At 47.5% G+C, this 18,192-nt stretch overlaps 1 protein-coding gene across 30 annotated transcripts in view; it reads right to left on the bottom strand.

The window, feature by feature from the left end:
* LOC119954469 (neural cell adhesion molecule 1-like) overlaps positions 1-18,192 on the bottom strand; it is a 563,058-nt gene that overhangs the window by 86,118 nt on the left and 458,748 nt on the right. For 8 of the 30 annotated variants that reach the window (XM_038779694.1, XM_038779710.1, XM_038779695.1 and 5 more), the window contains 2 exons: positions 4,867-4,908; positions 1,176-1,178 (listed from right to left, as the gene is read on the bottom strand). The exons of 20 other annotated variants lie outside the window; for them this stretch is intronic. In XM_038779694.1, coding sequence (XP_038635622.1) covers positions 1,176-1,178; positions 4,867-4,908 — 45 coding nt within the window. The remainder of the gene's footprint in view (positions 1-1,175; positions 1,179-4,866; positions 4,909-18,192) is intronic. 2 more of the 30 variants (XM_038779696.1, XM_038779701.1) reach the window with 1 other exon arrangement.

Genomic DNA, 18,192 nt, shown 5'->3' with positions numbered 1-18,192 from the left:
ATTGGGGGGGGATGAATTTTATGCTCCTGTTTTTTGGGGGAGGGGGGGGAGGAGTGGGAAATCCCAATGGAATCTCAAAATGTGGCATATGCCAGCAGGATTTCCCACTCCAATTGTCCCTGTCCCCTGCCAATGGGAATACGGGCGTTCAATGTCAGGACCCCATTTAAATGCACTTAAATATCATTATCAGGCTTTTACACCCCCCACCCTCTCTTAGATTGTTCATTCATAATAGATCCCCCCATGACATGTACAGGGCGAACTTAATCCACCGGAGGCGTGCAGGTGAGTACATTCCCTGGGAGGAGGAGAGCGGGTCATGCCCGGGCAGTACCCTGGAGAGGGCAGGGATGAGGGCACTCCGTGGAAGGAGAAGGAACAAACCCAAGTGTAATTCAAAGATATGGAGCTGGATTTCAATCGTCAAGGTGGGTAGCAAGAGTCCGGAAAATCCTTGGCTCAGACTGGCCACCTCGGGAGAAACTGCCTGCAAGGACTGGATTTTCATTGCTGGAGGGCAGGTGTGGGCTGCAGTTCGGCCAGTCAACCTTGGAAAAAATTCAGATGCGACCACAGGGGCTGTCAGGTGCAGAGGCGGACTGTTTAAAAGGTTTCCCTTGGTGCTGTGGGAACTCATCAGAGTTTTAACAAAAACAACCGTCACTCCACAAATATTCTCCATGCCGCCTTTATGGCTCCCAAAAGCCTTCTGTGGTCGATCATGTCCCCCATAACATGCTATAAGGGGCTGGTTTAGCACAGTGGGCTAAGACAGCTGGCTTGTAATGCAGAACAAGAACAGCAGCGCGGGTTCAATTCCCGTTTCAGCCTCCCCGAACAGGTTTCGTAATTTGGCGACTAGGGGCTTTTCATAGTAACTACATTGAAGCCAACTTGTGACAATAAGCGATTATTATTATTATATACCCCAAAACACTCTATGGCCACTTATATTCCCCATGCCAAGGTACATCACCCCCCCCCCCACTTACCCCCTTAATTTCCGACTTTCTTAAAAAACTGATTTGAATACATACAGCTCAGTAAATGTGTCCCTCATCCAAGGCCTTTAAAATATAAGTTTATCCATATTTATATACAGCATAATATAGATGATATATATATAAATAATATATAGATAGAATATTTTATGTTACAACGCTTTGGGTGACCTTCTCCGCCTTGCTCCACCGGTAACAGAGTTCCCGCTGAGGCGGAGAATCCGGCAGTAGTGAAGAAAACGGGATCAGTGCCCAATGCTTCGGCTCCCCCTCTGCTGTCGGGATCAAGGTTCACGTCCCATGCCAGCATGAGGATGCGAATGGTCGTTAAGACCCAGTTGCAACCACTTAGTGAGCCGGGCACCATATTCACCGGGCCCGTGTGATTCTCCCATTCTCTGGGTCAGGAATCACGTGGGCGAGAATCACTACACGTCATGACAAGCATGGCCCTGACGCAGTGCACCTTGCAGTGGGCCAATAGGGTAACTCTTTAAGGGAGTTGCCCCCAAAGGCCATCCGAGGGCCACTCTCCCCTCCCATAATGCAAGACCTGCCCACCCTACCCCCATCAGAATACCACCCACAGATATCTCCTAAATAAAGGGACACCCCCAGAAATGCCCAAAATAAAGAGACCCCCACCGAGACCCCTAAATAAAGAGATCTACCCACAGATCCCGCATAAAAGTTACCCATGTCAGGAAGCCCTGAAGAAAATAGACCCCTCTGGGGGAGGTCTCCTTATTTAGGAGGTACGCAAGTATGGTGCAATTCAGTTCCAGCGGGAGAACATTGGAGTGAATTCTTCCCTGGCTGGTTGCACCGGTACTGCACTCTCGCCTGTGGGCTTCATGGTGACGTAGGGTGGCCACAATAGGAAATATTATTGGTCGACCGTGAGAATCCTGCTGCCAGTGATAGGGTGCCGCTGAGGAACACATGACTGGGGAGGCGGAGATTTCACCCCATTGTCTCCCAAACTGAGAATTTCACCCATTGTTCTATCATACTAATCAACTGCTTTTAACAGAAGCCTTTTGTTTTCTGCTCATAACATTATTTTCATCGTATGACCACAAATATTTGTCTGATGTGACGAGTGTTATAGGATCAAAAACAGCTTTTTCTTGTGGGAAAGGACACTCTTTAAACAAGATGACAAATCCTAAGAGTTAAAGATGTAACTGCTACATTCAATTTAGCCTTCTATTAATATTCCCATCCTTTTGTCTTTCTCACGCTGTTTCAACAAAATTTCGCAAAAAGCTCACAATGCACCAAATGAAAAACAATGCTGCCTCTTAACTAACCGATGCTTATGCAGCCAACATTGATGCATAAAATTCAGTTAAAAACCAATGTAACTATTCCAATCAAGGGAGATGATGGACACAATTATTAATCGCCACAAAATTACAAACTACTATAAAACATCAGGGCTGGAATTCTCCGGTTGTTGGGATACTCTATTCCTGCCAGCAGCGCACCCCCAGCCCTGGCTTTAGCGGCAGCATGGGGTGGCTTCAATGGGAAACTCCCATTGAAAGCAGCGGGAGTGGAGAATCTTGCAGCCAGGCACACCGCCAAGAAACCCGCAGCTGGGGAACCGGAGAATCAAATCCCAGGTCACCACTGGGCATATTGCAGAGTTGCAGCGTGCTAGAAATCTAGTGCGGGTACTTCACTTCAACGGAATTGTTGCTGACTTCTCCGAAAGAATGAGGAATTGGACAAGTATATATATTGCCTCCCTGTTTACACATATAGGAAAGCTGTCCCACTCTAAACAGGAGACAATAATGAGCATGAATATAAAACTTGTTCATCAGATTTTACAGCAACTTGCACACTGATGAATTAGGGCAACAAAAGAAGTCAACACTATAGACACACAGATGTGTGGGCAGCATGGTAGCATTGTGAATAGCACAATTGCTTCACAGCTCCAGGGTCCCAGGTTCGATTCCGGCTTGGATCACTGGCTGTGTGGAGTCTGCACATCCTCCCAGTGTGTGCATGGGTTTCCTCCGGGTGCTCCAGTTTCCTCCCACAGTCCAAAGATGTGCAGGTTAGGTGGATTGGCCATGATAAATTGCCTTTAGTGTCCACAATTGCCCTTAGTGTTGGGTAGGGTTATGGGGATAGGGTGGAGGTGTTGACCTTGGGTAGGGTGCTCTTTCCAAGAGCCGGAGAAGACTTGTTGGGCCGAATGGCCTCCTTCTGCACTGTAAATTCTATGATGTCAGCGAGACAAATAGGCGTATCACTGTATTGCTACAAAACGTTACTCATGCCTGTTTTCATTTGCAAAATAATTGGCATGATTTTCCGTGCAACTCACCGTGAGCTTCACGGAGGCAGCCTACCATTTGCTGGCGGTGGGATTTTTGGATTCCGCCATTCTCAAACAGGGTTTCCTGTTGAACATCCCCTGCTGCCGCGAAACCCGCGGCAGGGGTGCGCCGTTGATGAGATCTTCTGATCCCGCTGGTGTGAAGGTCCAGAAAGTTCTGTTTATTGTATCTGAAACCTGCTCATCACTTCCAAATTAATGGGAAAGATTGGGGTCCAGAAGGTTAATCTGAAGTAATTTATGTTAAGATTATACTATCTGAGAATATGTAGTCCATGTTAGCTAGCTATACATTTGAAACTAGTGTGGCCGATATTAACAAGCATTCTCCTCTTTAATTTTTCAAACTCCAATTACCTTTCATGAACAAAGTGATGAAAGCCATTTCTTACTTTCTTAAAAGGTTGCATTCTCAGGCACCATAATGGAAAATATTAACATAAAGGGCTTGCAATCAAGGAAGTAACTTCATTATCTGTTAACACCCCTGATTGCGTATGTCGTTCACAATTCTGAAGTGGAAATCCAAACCAACATGAAAACATTGTCAAAATAGGTCCTTATTTTTTCTGAGGATCCTGCTCAAAAAATACACCTTTTCCCAAAAAAGAACCTGGGGAAATTGGGAATCTTTAAACAGAATAGGTTATATATTGGCAGCTGCCTGTAAATATTTAGCTCCAGCAAGTCAGATCAAATTAACCTTTTTAAAAATAAAAATATTTAGAATTTAGTGCAATTACTGCCCATAATATTACGACTACAGGGAAAGTGATGTATATTATGCAATTAAATCATTGAAACCGAAATAATCTATTCAAAATTCGGAAATGTTGGCTGCTGCAACTACACATTCATGTTCAGTCTAAGTCTATACGCACCAAACCAAGATTACAATAAAACTGGGCAACTATCAGTCAACAACAGACCATGAATGCTAATTATCGACTTGCCATTTCTTCAGGAGGGAGCAAGAAATAACGGCGACATAAAATAGTCCAAAGTGAAAACTCCTCCAAGGTATTAAATTATTCTCAGGCAAAACAATATTCAGCGAGTATTATTTGCAATTCAATCAAGGTACACTGGTTAATAAGCTACATACCTAAATTAGAAATGACATGGTTAATATGGACTGCAAAGTGAAGCAGTGTATGCAGATTGAATGTCACCCTCTTAATTAACAGTCAGTTCAAACTAAAACCATGCCAATGGGTATATTTCAGGGTTAGCCTTCTCGGTACAAAATTACAGATTCAAAGGGACAAAGCTCACTTTAGTCTCGGCAGGAAACTCAGGCCATCAAATTTCAAAGCACTTACTTCCTTTTTCAAAAAAACACTTTCTTAGCTGTCGAGTAAATGATGCAGTGCCTGATATTTGTAGATTTACAACCTAAAGCTGCATTTGAACAAATCTGCAATTAAAATACACAGTTGATAGCAGCTACTGAGGGACAAATATCACGGCTGGGAAAAACAAAGAGCTACATGCAAGAATACTCACTAGTTGAATCAAGTGGTGGAAAAGAAGATGGAGACAGAGTAGCTAGAGAAAGCAAAGGCAATCAGAAATTAAATTAATGATAATGATCTTTAAATTCTCGAATGACACACGAAACCCCTATTATGGGCAGTGATGTACATGAAAGGCATCAAAAGCAGCAGCACCATCATCCAAAATTTGAAGCATGCACTTTGAGAAAATGCAGGTGATCAGTTGAAAATTGTGGGTTGGCACACAAAGAAGCATATAAGGTGTGACAAAAATTTTAAAATGATATTGAAGTACTGGCACAGGCAGCATATCTAGGTCAAAAGTGACCTGTACATCCAAGGGGGTGGATTTTTTAGCCAGCCTAGCACAAGCCTCACTTCAGGAGATAGGCTGACAAATGAGCTGAGGGCGCCTTACAATTGGGCGTTATATCAGGAGTGCTGGTTCTGGCATTTACTCTCCTGCACTGCCCGGACACTGGGAGGCCAACCCACCTATGGGTCAATTGAGGTCCTAAGAGACCAAATAACAGTGGGGGCTAGCATGGGGGACGTATGGAGGGTGTCACTTTTCGGGACCCCTTTTGCTCATTGAAATCCGCGCCGCCCTCCTAATGGCTGGTAAATGGTTGCAGGTTTAGCTGCAGATGTGGCCTGACATTTATGCCAGGAGTGGGCACCCTACTCTCTTACCCCGCCCCTGTAAAATCCAGCACAAGATCGACATAAGAGAAGTGATGAGTTCCATCCCACGTTCAGTCAAGATATTAGGGAAGAGATAAGATCACTTGGTTATATATAGTTAACTCTGCAGCTCAATAGGACCTTTTATTGTAGATTCATTTGTTTCAAGGTGGCAAATGCCAAAAATACACATTGGGTTCAATTCTCTGGCCCCCCAGCCGAGTGTTTCTCACAGACACGCCGTTCGCTGGCGGCGGAATTCTCTACTGCTACTGCTTGTCAATGGGATTTCCCATTGAAGCCACTCCACGCCTCAGGAATCCTATGTGCGGGGGTGCGCTGCCGGTGGGAATAAATCCCACTGGAGGAGAATTCTGGCCACTTGCTATTGGAAATACTCGTACACTCACACCTAATGGAAACCGAGTCCCCCAAGTCAGGAAAGTCAAAACCAAAGCTACTGCTAACATAAGGACTTACTTCACAAATTCTTACCAACTGTAGAACTACCGAGAAACAGTTCTTACTTGTACTTAGTTCCCTAAATTCTATTCATTTAATTTTTAAACTTTTGGAATGGGTTTTGTTTTATAAATCTAAGAGTTTAGTTGTACCAGCTGCTATTCTAATTCTTTAAAATGAACCTTTCAACTAAATATTTTCCGTCATTTGCAAAATTTATGTTAATTTATTCCTTAACCTCGTAGATGATGATTTGATTTATTATTACGACATCGTAAAAGCAGACGAAAGGAATAACTCTGTTGAAAACAACAACTGGGGAATAAACTTACCCTGATTGGGGCAAAAGTAAAAGTCTTGGGCAGGATTTTCCATCTGGGAGATATGGGGCGGGATTCTCCGTTGGCTGAGGCTGAAATTGCAGAACGCGATTGGACGGAGAATAGGTTCCGACGCTATAATCGCAGTGGGCACTGATTTTACGGCAAATTGCAATTCTCCGTCACCTTGAAAGCAGCGATGCTCCGCCTACAATGGGCAGGGGCACTTCCGTGGTGCCAGGGTGGCACTGCCAAACGGTGCGTGATGATGAGGGTCATGCCCATGAAAGAGAGGGGGAGGGGGGTATGAAGGGAGGTGGTCCTAAAAGTGAGAACAAACTTGCGATTGAATGGGAGTCTGCTTCATTTCAGGGACATGGCGAGGAATGCCCACTGGTCTGATTTTTGTTTTTAAATTTGAGTACTCAATTATTTTTTTCCAGTTAAGGGGCAATTTAGTGTGGCCAATCCACCTATTCTGCACATCTTTGGGTTGTGGGGGTGAAACCCACGCAGACATGGGGAGAACGTGCAAACTCCACACAGACAGTGACCCAGGGCCGGGATTCGAACCCAGGTCCTCAGCGCCATAATCCCAAAGCTAACCATTGCGCCACATGCCGCCCCTCCCTAGTCTGATTTAAAAATGATGGCGCTCGACTCATCGATCGACAGTTCCAATGAGCCACAGCAAAAAACCGCACCAACCTTCTCAGAAGACAAACACGGGACACCACTGACAGAGTACCCTTCGTCGTCCAGTACTTTCCTGTAGCGGAGAAACTACGACATCTTCTTCGCAGCCTTCAACACATCATCAATGAAGATGAACATCTTGCCAAGGTCATCCCCACAACTGGCCTTCAAACAACCGCGCAACCTCAAACAAACCATTGTTTGCAGCAAATTACCCAGCCTTCAGAAGAGCGACCACGACACCACACAACCCTGCCAGGGCAATCTCTGCAAGACATGCCAGATCATTGACTTGGATACCACCATTACACATGGAAACACCACCCACCAGGTACGCGGCACATACTCGTGCGACTTGACCAATGTAGTCTACCTCATACGCTGCAGGAAAGGATGTCCCGAAGCGTGGTACATTGGCGAGACCATGCAGACACTGCGACAACGAATGAACGGGCATCGTGCGACAATCACCAGGCAGGAATGTTCCCTTCCAGTCAGGGAACACTTCAGCAATCAAGGGCATTCAGCCTCTGATCTCCGGGTAAGCGTTCTCCAAGGCAGTCTTCAGGACAAGCGACAAAGTAGAATTGTCGAGCAAAAACGTATAGCACGAGTGCGGCCTGAACCGGGATCTTGGATTCATGTCGCATTACATCCACCCCCCACCATCTGGCCTGGACTTGCAAAATCCTACCAACTGTTCTGGCTTGAGACAATTCACACCTCGTTAACCTGTGATTTTCCCTCTCTCTGGATCTGTAATGATTTGATTACCTGCAAATGCTCGCATTCCAAGCATTGTCCGGCATCTCTGACTTTGTCTATATAAATGTTTCTGGATCGCTGTATGCAGACGACCTGCTGTTATATGTGGCGGACCCAGAGGGGGGAATGCCGGGGGTGATGGAACTGTTAGCGGAATTTGGGGGCTTCTCGGGCTATAAGCTGAACTTAGGAAAGAGCGAGGTATTTGTAGTGCACCCGGGAGATCAGGAGGAGGGAATTGGGAGGCTCCCCTTCAGGAGGGCAGTGAAGAGTTTCAGGTACCTGGGGGTGCAGGTGGCCAGGAGTTGGGGGGCTCTTCATAAGCTTAACTTCACCAGACTAGTGGAACAGATGGAGGAGGAATTTAAAAGGTGGGACATGGTGCCGCTATCGCTGGCGGGCAGAGTGCAATCCGTCAAAATGACGGTTCTCCCGAGGTTCTTGTTCCTCTTCCAGTGCTTGCCCATCTTTATCCCTAGGGCCTTTTTTAAAAGGGTGACCAGCAGCATCATGGGATTTGTTTGGGCGCATGGCACCCCGAGGGTGAAGAGGGTCTTCTTGGAGCGGAGTAGGGATGGGGGGGGGCTGGCGTTGCCCAACCTCTCGGGGTATTACTGGGCGGCCAACGTGTCGATGGTGCGTAAGTGGGTGATGGAGGGGGAGGGGGCAGCATGGAAACGGATGGAGAGAGCGTCCTGTGGGGATACAAGCCTGGGGGCCCTGGTAACGGCGCCGTGGCCGCTCCCTCCCACGAGGTATACCACGAGTCCGGTGGTGGCGGCTACCCTCAAGATTTGGGGGCAGTGGAGGCGACATAGGGGAGAAGTGGGGGGCTCGATGGAGGCTCCGTTAAGGGGGAACCACAGGTTCGTCCCGGGGAACATGGATGGGGGATTTCGGGGATGGTATAGAGCGGGCATTAGACAGCTGAAGGACCTGTTTATCGACGGAAGGTTTGCGAGCCTGGGGGAGTTGGAAGAGAAATTTGGGCTCCCGCCGGGAAACATGTTTAGATATCTGCAGGTAAAGGCATTTGCTAGACGGCAGGTGGAGGGATTCCCTGCGCTCCCCGCGAAGGGGGTGAGTGACAGGGTGCTCTCGGGGGTCTGGGTCGGGGAGGGGAAGATATCCGATATCTACAAGCTTATGCAGGAGAAGGAAGAGGCGTCAGTAGAGGAGCTGAAAACGAAGTGGGAGGGGGAACTGGGGGAACAGATCGAAGACGGGACATGGGCTGATGCCCTGGAGAGGGTAAATTCTTCCTCCTCGTGTGCGCGGCTTAGCCTCATTCAATTCAAGGTGCTGCATAGGGCCCACATGACTGGGACGAGGATGAATAGGTTCTTTGGGGGTGAAGATAGGTGTGCCAGGTGCTCGGGGAGTCCAGCGAACCATGCCCATATGTTCTGGGCATGCCCGGCATTGGAGGAGTTCTGGAAGGGGGTGGCGAGGACGGTGTCAAGGGTGGTGGGATCCAGGGTCAAGCCAGGATGGGGACTCGCGATCTTTGGGGTTGGGGTAGAGCCGGGAGTGCAGGAGGCGAAAGAGGCCGGTGTGCTGGCCTTTGCGTCCCTAGTAGCCCGGCGAAGGATTTTGCTACAGTGGAAGGACGCGAGGCCCCCAAGCGTGGAGACCTGGATCAATGACATGGCGGGCTTTATTAAGCTTGAGAAGGTTAAATTCGCCCTGAGAGGATCGGTGCAAGGGTTCTTTAAACGGTGGCAACCTTTCCTCGACTTTCTGGCTCAACGATAGGGTACTGGGACAGTAGCAGCAGCAACCCGGGGGGTGGGGGGGGGGGGGGGTGGGGGGGTGGGGGGGGGGGGGGACGTTGATTATGTTAGCTTATTTTATTTAAATTTGATTTATCTAATTTTAATTTATGGTTAAGTTCTCTTGTTTGGGGGGGGGGTGGGGGAATCTGATACATGTGATGTTACGGTATGGGGGGAATTGTGGGTGTTATGGGGCTGTTAGTTGCATATTACTGCTTTTTGCTATACTTTTTGTTATATTTTCTGCAAAAAATTCCAATAAAAAAAAAATGAAAAAAAAAAAAAAAAATAAATGTTTCTGGAACATACCTCTCCATTCACCTGAGGAAGGAGCAGTGCTCCGAAAGCTCATGTTTGAAACAAACCTGTTGGACTTTAACCTGGTGTTGTAATACTTCTTACTGTGCTCACCCCAGTCCAACGCCGGCTTCTCCACATCATGATTTTAAAATGGCATCCCGAACTCTGGAACTTCCACCACGGCCTCCAGACCTCCACTAATGCCCCAACACACCAATAAGGGGATCATCGAGCCCCCACACCTCACCTCATAAGGGCAGGGCATCCCTGGGCCTGATTCCCGGCACAGGCAAAATGCCACATGGGCACCTCGGTTTCACCTGTCTGGGAACCTGGCAGTGCTCCTGCCAGGCTAGCAGTGACACAATGCCCAGGTGGCAGAGATGCCAGTGTGCCATCCCGTCGAGAGCCTGAGAACCCAATCGGCCCCCGATCCTCTGGGAGACTCTCCCAAGTGCTGGTACGTCTGGTCCATGTTAGTTGTGCCAGTGGCAAACGGCACTCGCTCGGATTCTCAGAGGTGCCGGGGTTAGATTCCTAGCATTGGGTAACTCCGGCGAGAGCATATTCAAGTGAGCCTGACTGCACAGTTGAATATGCAAATCTGGGTCCTAGCCATAGTGGGCTGGATCCAGATCACAACGCCTTGTGAGATCCTGCTAGATCTCGTGAGGCGTAATGAGCTGAATAAATCTCACGATAGGCCAAACGTGTCACATCCTGAGGTGGACAAGGCCGTCAGAATCGTGCCCACCGCTGTGGGTGAATACAGTGTGGATCTCACCCAAAAAGCCGAAGGGAAACATCCCGCCAAACTGGACCAAAATGACACTTAGAAATGTTTTGTTTGAATTCTGCCCATTGGGCGAGATGCTCTGATCTGCCGCACCACATTTCTGCCTCACCCCACTGGCGGGATTCACCATTACGCCGGGCGGTCAATGGGGTTTCCCATTGTGGGGCCGTCCCACGCCATCGGGAAACCCCCGGGCTGCCAGCAAAACGGGGCATCCCGTTCACGGAGAATCCAGCCCAATATTTTTAAACAGGCTAGATTCAGATCAGCCAGCAAACATTCAAGACACTAACATTTTTAAAACCTTAAAATCAGGATCCCCTATCTAAAACTGTTGTTTAACCCCAAGCTTACACACTATTCAAAATGCTAAAATATTTTATCTTGATTGATAATCAGCATATTGTAATTTACGCCTAGGCTCTGTACTTGAACAGACTTCCTGCTCTATTTCAAATAATTCAAATGAAGCATTTTTACGAGTTGCCATGATGCACAGATATATAAACAAATCTAAATTTTATTGCCTGAAGCTCAGTTTGTACATTTGTAGAGCACGCAAATTACCAGTGATATTAATTTTGCTTTTGTTTTCCTGACAAAACCTTGCAGCAAAGAAGAAAAATCTGTTTATTTGCTTCAAATTTAATTTGTTGTTTCTGCAATTTCCTGTTCAATTAAAATACCAGATAGACTCAATTTGCATTCGCGTTTTGATTAGGCTATAATAATAATATTCCGCTCACTGTCTTCCATGCTTGGCAATCACAGCTTACATTTCCCACAGTTAGCTACTATTGTAATAACATTTATATAATGATTTACAACAAGTGAAACAACGCTCTTAAATTGAGGGATCTAAAAAAGTATTAAATGGCTACAATATTGGAACTTAACCATCCCCAAGAAACAAATCTTATTTTCACAAGAACATGGAGAAAGTAGTCAGTCTGCAAACTAAACAAGGAGTATCAGCCCTAGAACTGGAGCTGCAGCTTGTTCCCTTTGTGACCTGTTGAAATCCATCTCTTCAAAAGAACCCTGCAATATTCCGGAGACACCAGCTGCTAACCCCACCTAGACTACTTCACAGGCGTGAAAATGCCTTTTTTCATTGTATGTGTGTCGTGCACACGAATGCATGCCAAGTGTAATGATTGGAAGATTTTAGAAAAATTGGATAATAAATGTAGTGGCAATTTAAGGGTTAAAAGCCTGGGGTAACTGTGCGTTTGACAGCAGTTGGCATGGTTTTTAAAAAATATGAATTCTGTTTGCAGAGGCTGGGTGTTTTTAGCAGTGAGATGATGAAATTGATGAAGGAATGTGTTTATCAGTCTGGGCTAATGCACAGTCGTTTGACGGGGGTGGTCCCTGGAGAGTTAATATGAGCCTACAGGGATAAAGGGCGCAATCAAATTGGCACGCTGGGCCCGAAAAGAAGCTCACCACAGTGCAGCATGACCGATAGAAGCCGGGAGACCCCGCTCCCGGGATCTATTCAGCTCGCAGGGCTTCACGAGAACAAGCGATCTCGTGAGACGATGCGGTGTAAATCCCACAATGGAAAGCAGAGCAGTCTCGGCTGAAGACACGGAAGAGGCTGGAACAACTTAGTTGAAGCGGCTATTTGAAGATAGAAAGTCAAAGCCCTATTTTTTCATGCAATCACTCCTGGAATGAATCATTCTTTTTGCACTGTCTTAAAATAAACTAAAACATTGGGCGGAATTCTCCACTCCCCACGTGGCGTGGGAGGGCCCCCGACATTTTTTACGCCCCACTGGCGCCCCCAGCGATTCTCCCCCCCCTCCCCCCCACGGCTCGGAAAAATTGGCACTCGCCGTTTTTAACGGCGATTCTCAGAGCCCGATGGGCCGAGCGGCCGGCCCTTCACGCCCGTTTCACCACGGCAGCAACCACACCTGGTCGCTGCATTCGTGAAACGGACGCCAGATGCCCGTTTGGGGCATCTAGGGGCCCGATGTGGACAGGAGCACCGCGACTGTGCTCGGGAGGGGACAGGCCCGCGATCGGTGCCCACCGATCGTCGGGCCAGCGTCCAAAGCGGACGTACTCTTTCCCCTCCGCCGCCCGGAAAGATCAAGCCGCCACGTCTTGCCGGGCGGCGGTGAAGAAAGATGGCACCGCGCATGCACGGGTTCGTGCCTTCTGCGTGCTGATGTCATCTGCGCATGCGTGGGTTGGAACCGGCAACCCGCGCATGACATCAGAAAAGCGCCGTTTCCGGCGCGACGAGGTCGCGGCCGGGAGCCCATTCCTAGCCCCCCGGGTGGGGGTGACTCGAGGCCGTCGTGAAGCTCGGCCGATTTCACGACGGCCATCCCGATTTTTATCGGGAGCGGAGAATACCGCCCTGGGGTTTTGGTCCAATCACCTAGCCACTGTTGGGGTCTGGTTTGGGTTGGTAATACAAGAGAATGACATAGCATTGGAATTTCAGGGTGAATGTGTGAATAAATAATCCTCTCTGCGAAACCCCCAAAAAGCTTGCTGCTGGTTATTCAAACTGACCACACACTCAAGGGTTAAGAAATAAACAATTTTTTCCTTTTCAATAAAAAAATTAATGATTCGACAGTAACCAGTCGAGGCTTTAGTTCTCTTTCATCCTTGTCTGTAACAATTCTAAGAACGAAAGAAATATGACAATCGCGTACTCTGTTTTCTTGCTTTTGATAACTGAGGACTGGCCAAGTGGAAACAGAAACGGCAGATACTTTCCATATCATGACCAACATTTAAATACGGCCTGCTCCAGCTTCAGGTGGATGATGGGGCTCATCTTAAAAATATGGCCGCAACCAATAAAAGTCAACTATTATGCTGGCATTTAATAAAATAATTCCTGACTTGCAAATCAAACAGATTTTGTCTTACTTGATTCCCGGAGAACATGAGCAACAAACTTTTATCTATCAAAAGATAAACCCAACAGCTACCTTCTCACTGCAAAACTCAATATTTCTTTAAAGATAAATTTAGTGTTCCTTGAATCCATTTAGGGACAGAAACATGACCATAAATTCATCAAATTATGCTGATTTTTCACACTAATTAAACTTGATCAAAAGATATAACAACAACAATCGAGACAGCAGCAGACTATATCAGATCTGAAGCAACATAACAATTTGCAGTGTAAAGAACGGTTTGTTTTTTCCCCCTTAGTTGCTCGATATTCTTTGTGACCTCAAATTGATAGAATGTGAATTAACCAATATATGCCTTGATAAGAGATTTTATGGTCAGTAGAATCAATACCTATTACATTGCCCCATGTTGAATGTAAATTGTATTTGATGTGTGGAATGTGCCGTTTGAGGAGCCAAATGTATTTTCCTGTTCTATTCTTCGTGTTTTTTCAGTCTTCATGAAACCTACTCTTTGTAAGCTTTTCTTCCGACTTTCCTTTACAGGCCTAGAGGTCTCGCATTTGGTCATACGTATCACAAAAACACACAAGGGAATGGGGGTCTCTTTCATGCGTGTAAATAAATTCAGCAAATAAATCAGCCATTGTGATCAACAAGGGTAATGGAGAAGAATTGGTGTCTGGTATTTTTCAGGATGGCAGCCAGTGTTCCGAATGGGACAGTGTTGGGACAGACTAAGTGAATGGGCAAGAACACGACAGATAGAATATAGTTTATGCACTTTGGTACAAAAGAAACAGAAAGGCAGAGTATTTCTTAAATGGTGAGAGGTTAGGAATTGTTGATGTCCAAAGGGACCAGGGTGTCCTTGTTCATGCATCACCTAGCATTCAGGTACAGCAAGCAATTAGGAAGGTAATTGGAATGCTGGCCTTTATCACTAGGGAATTAACATGCAGGAGTAAAGATGTTTTCTGGTAGTTATATCGAGAGTTGGTGTGACTGCACCCGGAGTAGTGTGTGTAGTTTTGATTTACTTATCCAAGGAAGGATATACCTTCCATAGACGGAGTACGAGAAGTTCACCGGACAAATCCCTAGGATGATGGGATTGTTTTATGGGGAGAGATTCAGGAATTCTCTAGAGTTTCAAAGAATAAGGGATGATCTTATTTAAATTTAAACATTCGTACAGGGTGTGACAGGGTGGATGATTTCCCTGGCTGGCTAGTCCAGAACCAGGGGACGTGGTCTCAGAATAAGGGGCAGCCCATTTAAGACTGGGATGAGGAGAAATCTCTTCACTCAGAGGGTGATGAATCTTGGGAATTCTCTATCCTCGGAGGGCTGGGGAAGCTCGGTCATTGAACGTATTCAAAACAGAAATTGATAGATTTCTGGGTGCTAATTGCATCAAGGTATGTAGGGATACCTCGGGAAAGTGGGGCTGAGGTAGATGAGCAGCCATGTTCTAACGAAATAGCAGAGCAGGCTCGACGGGTCCAATGTCCTTCGCCCACTCCTGTATTTAAACATACAAATCAAGATCTTGCAATGGGTGTAGAATCACAATGACAGTAGGATAAAACGTGTGCATGCACAACCTCTTCGCTCTAGGTGATGAGAAAGTCTAACCAGTCGCCGTGGACAGTTGAAGATCATTGAAAAAAAGGTCCCCGTAAACTTTCAATTTTTTTTAAAAAACCATGGGTGCAGATGGGCAGGAATGCTCTCAGAGGTCTCCCAAAAAACTCGCAATTAAGCCCCCCTCTCCACTCCAGTCCAACCTTGATCTGCCAGTCAGCAGTGCATGACTGATTGCTTTCTTCCCAGTACTGGTTGGTGCAGTGGACACCAGCAGCGTACAGACTACATGTTGACATGCCCTCCTGTCGGAAAGATACTTCAAATACCAGCAGAATCCAACTGAGCTTTTCTCATTAGTGCCAAAAATTAACCGTGTATGGCAAATTTCTTAATCGCAATTAATTCCAGCCTTTTCTGACAGCAAGCATCCCATGGACAGTCCTGGAAAATGAGAAGCCATTATTCAACCGCACAATTGTACATGGAAGAGTTATTACATGAAGAAGAAATTAAGATATTCATTAAATATGAAACATTATATAAAGCAGAAGCAATTAAGTGAAACAACACCAGGCATCTGCTACTTAATTCCATCTGGTTTTCCGATGCTACCAGTTGCAAGTGAATATAGATAAGCGTTCTGCTGCTATTGGATAACTTCAGCTCGAAATCTAACATGAGTGGCATTTGATCAGCATCATCCTGTTTTGATCAAAGACTGACAGAACTATTTGCCATTTCATTTCATTGATAACCATGCAACAGGTCATTAATACAATGACAGTAATGTATATTTTCCCCATTCACACTTACATAAATAGGCAGCAAAACAATAGTTCTCTAAGTGTGTGTTACAAGTCTGGATACTTTAAGTGATGGCTGTGTGTCATCTATTGCTATATGCATATATTTTAATAGGTTTAGTGCCTTTATTAGAATGCAGAAATGCTCACTGATAATATGGGTGCAAACTTCCCATATTTCTTCCAACGTGTCAGGCTGACTGAAAACCAGCATGTAGCTCTCTAGCTTCACAGACCAGTTTTTGAGGTACTTTTCAAAGTACAAGCTTGCAAATCACAAAGGTACAAGCAACAAGGGCTTTCTTCGAACGGTGTTTTCTCACAGGCTGCTAGAATGGACTGACTGTTAGCCCACTCAAACTGCAGATGATATCAATAAGTCAAGTGATCGAACTCTTAATGTGACCTTGGTCCAACTGGGAACAAACATGAATACACAACAGTTTTCACTTCAGATCTTGAGCCTCTCTAAAGAAAAAAATAGTCTGGTGGGGCGGGGCCTAATAGAAGCGGCGAACCCAGCTCCGCAATGATTGGGGCACCATCGTTAAAGGGTACCCTGATCAGAACTGATCAAATGCCACCAGCGCCTCCTCCCCCCAATACAATCAATCTCTCACTCCCTCCCACACAATTATCGGGCTTTCTCTCTCTCTTTGCCCCCACCCCAATCATTGGACTCTCTTCTGCTAAACCCCCCCTTATCTGTGGAAGTATTGCTGGTGCCCCCCCCCCCCCCTACAATTCCCCCCCCCCCCACCCCCAATGGCCTAGATGCTCTCCCTCCCCAACGACATGTAACAGGACCCCCACCCCCCCTAACTGGCTCCCCAAAGGGCCCGTCCCATCATTGCCCCAGCACAGGTTGGCAGAGTGCCAACTTGGCAGTGCCAGGGGCAGTTCCTGGGCACTGCATGGGCATGTCTCTCTCCCTCCAGTAGCTTATACCTACCTCTGCGCCCCTGGAGGGATCCCCTCAACAGCATCTCATTTTTTAAAAAACAGGTATAGTAAACCTCACCAACGTGACGTCATGTTGGCGAGGTTGGAAAATTCAGTGGGGGGAGGGGATGAAATCACATGGCTGTGGGGTTGGCGCAGCGTATTAAAAATGTATTTAATTCCATTAAAATTAGGTTCTTGCCATTAGTGTGCATGAACTTTGTGATGTCACCGGTGAAGGGGTGGGGAAGAATCGGGAAACATGGGCCGGGATTCTCCCCTACCCGGCGGGGGGGGGGGGGGGGGGTCCCGGCGTAGCGGAGTAGCGTCAACCACTCCTGCGTCGGGCCTCCGCAAAGGTGCGGAATTCTACGCCTGCCCCGGAGTGGTTGGCGCCACACCGACTGCCGCCAAAACCGGCGGCAACGGCCATTGACGCCCGGCGTCGGGGCTGGCCGAAAGACCTTTTCCAGTTCACGCATGCGCCGGTGCGTCAGCGGCCGCTGACGTCTCCACCGGCGCATGCGCGGTAGGGGGGTTCCCTTCCGCCTCCGCAATGGTGGAGGCCGTGGCGGCGGCGGAAGAAAAAGTGCCCCCACGGCACTGGCCCGCCCGCCGATCGGTGGGCCCCGATCACGGGCCAGGCCACCCCCCGGGGTCCGATCGCCCCACGGCCCCCCCCAGGATCCCGGGGGCCCGCTCGCGCCACCAATCCTGCCGCCACCAGAGGTTGTTGAAACCATGGCGGCGGGATTGGCCTCTCACGGGCCAGAGAATCGCCGCAGGGGGCACGCAGATCATCGCGGCGTGATTCCCGCCCCCACCAATTCCCGGGTGGCGGGGAATTCCGGCCACAGCGAGGGTGGGGTTTACGGAGGCCCCGGGCGATTCTCCGACCCTGTGGGGGGTCGGAGAATTTTGCCCATGGTCTCTCCAAAGAGAATTACATTTCCCGATTCCCTCGGGATTCTCCGTCCATGTCGCTGTTCTTTCTGCTATTGAACGCGGCTGAAAATCAACCCCTAAATCTTGCATTTCTATCTGGGTTTCAAAAACATTGCTTTGCTTGTCTAGCGCTTATAAAATATATTTGCTTTATACTTACCTGTGAGATCTTCCAGCTGTTCACGCTGGCGGGATCTTCTCGTCCCGCCGACGGCACGCTCCCGTCAGGTTTTCCTGGCGGCGTCTGGTGGACTTGTGGTCGAACCAGAATATCCCGCCCCCGAGGAACATGCCGCGGGGAGGCCAGAGAATCTCACCCTGAAACTTCAGGCTTTTTGTGGTAACCATTTGGGATGCTGGTCCC

The sequence above is a fragment of the Scyliorhinus canicula genome, chromosome 19, assembly GCF_902713615.1.
Source record: "Scyliorhinus canicula chromosome 19, sScyCan1.1, whole genome shotgun sequence".
In the NCBI taxonomy this organism is placed as follows: Eukaryota; Metazoa; Chordata; class Chondrichthyes; order Carcharhiniformes; family Scyliorhinidae; genus Scyliorhinus; species Scyliorhinus canicula.
Note: the sequence above shows the minus strand (reverse complement) of the source record. Positions and strands in the feature narration are given on the sequence as shown.